Source organism: Mastomys coucha, chromosome X (assembly GCF_008632895.1).
Source record: "Mastomys coucha isolate ucsf_1 chromosome X, UCSF_Mcou_1, whole genome shotgun sequence".
NCBI classification, from domain to species: domain Eukaryota; kingdom Metazoa; phylum Chordata; class Mammalia; order Rodentia; family Muridae; genus Mastomys; species Mastomys coucha.
The window spans coordinates 157,803,891-157,805,397 of record NC_045030.1 but is presented as its reverse complement, the minus strand read 5'-3'; the positions used below and the strand labels follow the sequence as shown (position 1 = coordinate 157,805,397).

General features: G+C 39.1%; 1 protein-coding gene across 1 annotated transcript in view; it reads right to left on the bottom strand.

Moving 5' to 3' along the window:
* Positions 1–1,507, bottom strand: part of Pir (pirin) — a 95,425-nt gene that overhangs the window by 66,081 nt on the left and 27,837 nt on the right. The window contains exon 4 of the mRNA XM_031370894.1: positions 643–726. Coding sequence (XP_031226754.1) covers positions 643–726 — 84 coding nt within the window. The remainder of the gene's footprint in view (positions 1–642; positions 727–1,507) is intronic.

Below are 1,507 nucleotides of genomic sequence, written 5' to 3'. Positions count from 1 at the left end.
GAAAGGAGAAATTCGCATGTAAATAAAGAAAATATCTAAAATAAATAAAAAAAATAAATAAATAAAAATCTTTATCAATGTGACTAAAATCCAACAAATGAGACCCCTGTTTTGTTTTGTTTTGTTTTGTTTTTTTCCTGGTAATACTGTGAACTGTAAACTAATTGATTATACTTGGTGAAAACTAAAAACAAACCAAACAACAAGAAAATGAAGACTAGGTAAGCACTAAAAACTGACCGAGGATGGTGAGATGTCTCCAAGGGTAAAAAGCACTGGCTTCCAAGCCTGACAACTTGAGTTCAACCCTTGGGATCCACTTGCTAGAAAGAAATAACCAACTCCCATAAGTTATCCTCTGACATCTATCCATGTGTTCTAGCATGTACTTACATACACATACATACAAATAAACAAAGAAGTGTAATGAAGATTTGAAGATTTCATTTGATCCCCAACAACACCAATTATTTCTCCTTTAAGATGCTTTTGTATTTTGTTATACTAACAGAAAAGAAACTAAGACTGGAGAAATCAAAGGTATTAGAGTGAGAGATAAGTGGAAGAGAGGATTAAAGTACGGGAAAAGTACACACAAAACCTAATACTGTTAACCAATCAGCAATCCCGTCGTGGCAGTACCTGTAGGTCGCCTGGGTTCATTTTACCAACATGTCCACAAAAGTCTTCATGTGCCATGCTGCCCCCTTCCAGAAGATAAGATACCTTTAAGAAAAAAAAAGAAAACAGAGGAAAAAGTTGATCCTTTGACTACTGTAAAATCAGATTGTTTTTTTTTATTTTTGACTTGTGTCAGTTCCATATTTATTTCATATATTAAACACTATCTTTGTAAAACATTCTTGCTATTACAAGTTGCTTTTCCATTAAAATAATAGATGAAGGATATGACTAGACATTTTGTCAGAGAACACATGTAAGTGGCTAGCAGCCATGGGAAGAAATGCCCACATTACTAATCAGAGAAATGCAAATCAAAACCACAATATGACATCACCTCACATCTGTTAGGTACATACTATCAAAGTCAAAACCTAGGTCATTGCTCCAAAAGAATATGAGAAAGGGGTATACTACTGGTAAGAAGTATATACTACTGGTAAGAAGTAAACTGCTCTAGCCACCATAGAAAACAGAATGGGGCCAGTCCCACATCACCCAGAGGAAGCTCCACTCCCAGGCACTCTAAAACACCAAGGATCAGAGGTGAGGAGGACACATCTATCCCAACACCGAGAGTAACTGGGACCAGCAGGACCAGGCACACAGGAACTCTGCCAGCCCAGTGGGTTGCTTCCAGTCTGTCCAGGCCAGCCTGTGATCTGAGCAGAACTTGGGTGCAAACGCAGTCCAACAACACCCAGAGGAAGATCCACTCCCAGACACTCTAACAAGCCCAGGATCACAGGATCCCAGAGTCACAGGATCACAGAGACAGCTTGACTCTGAGGAGTCCTGACACAACCAGGATCACAGGAAGGACAGG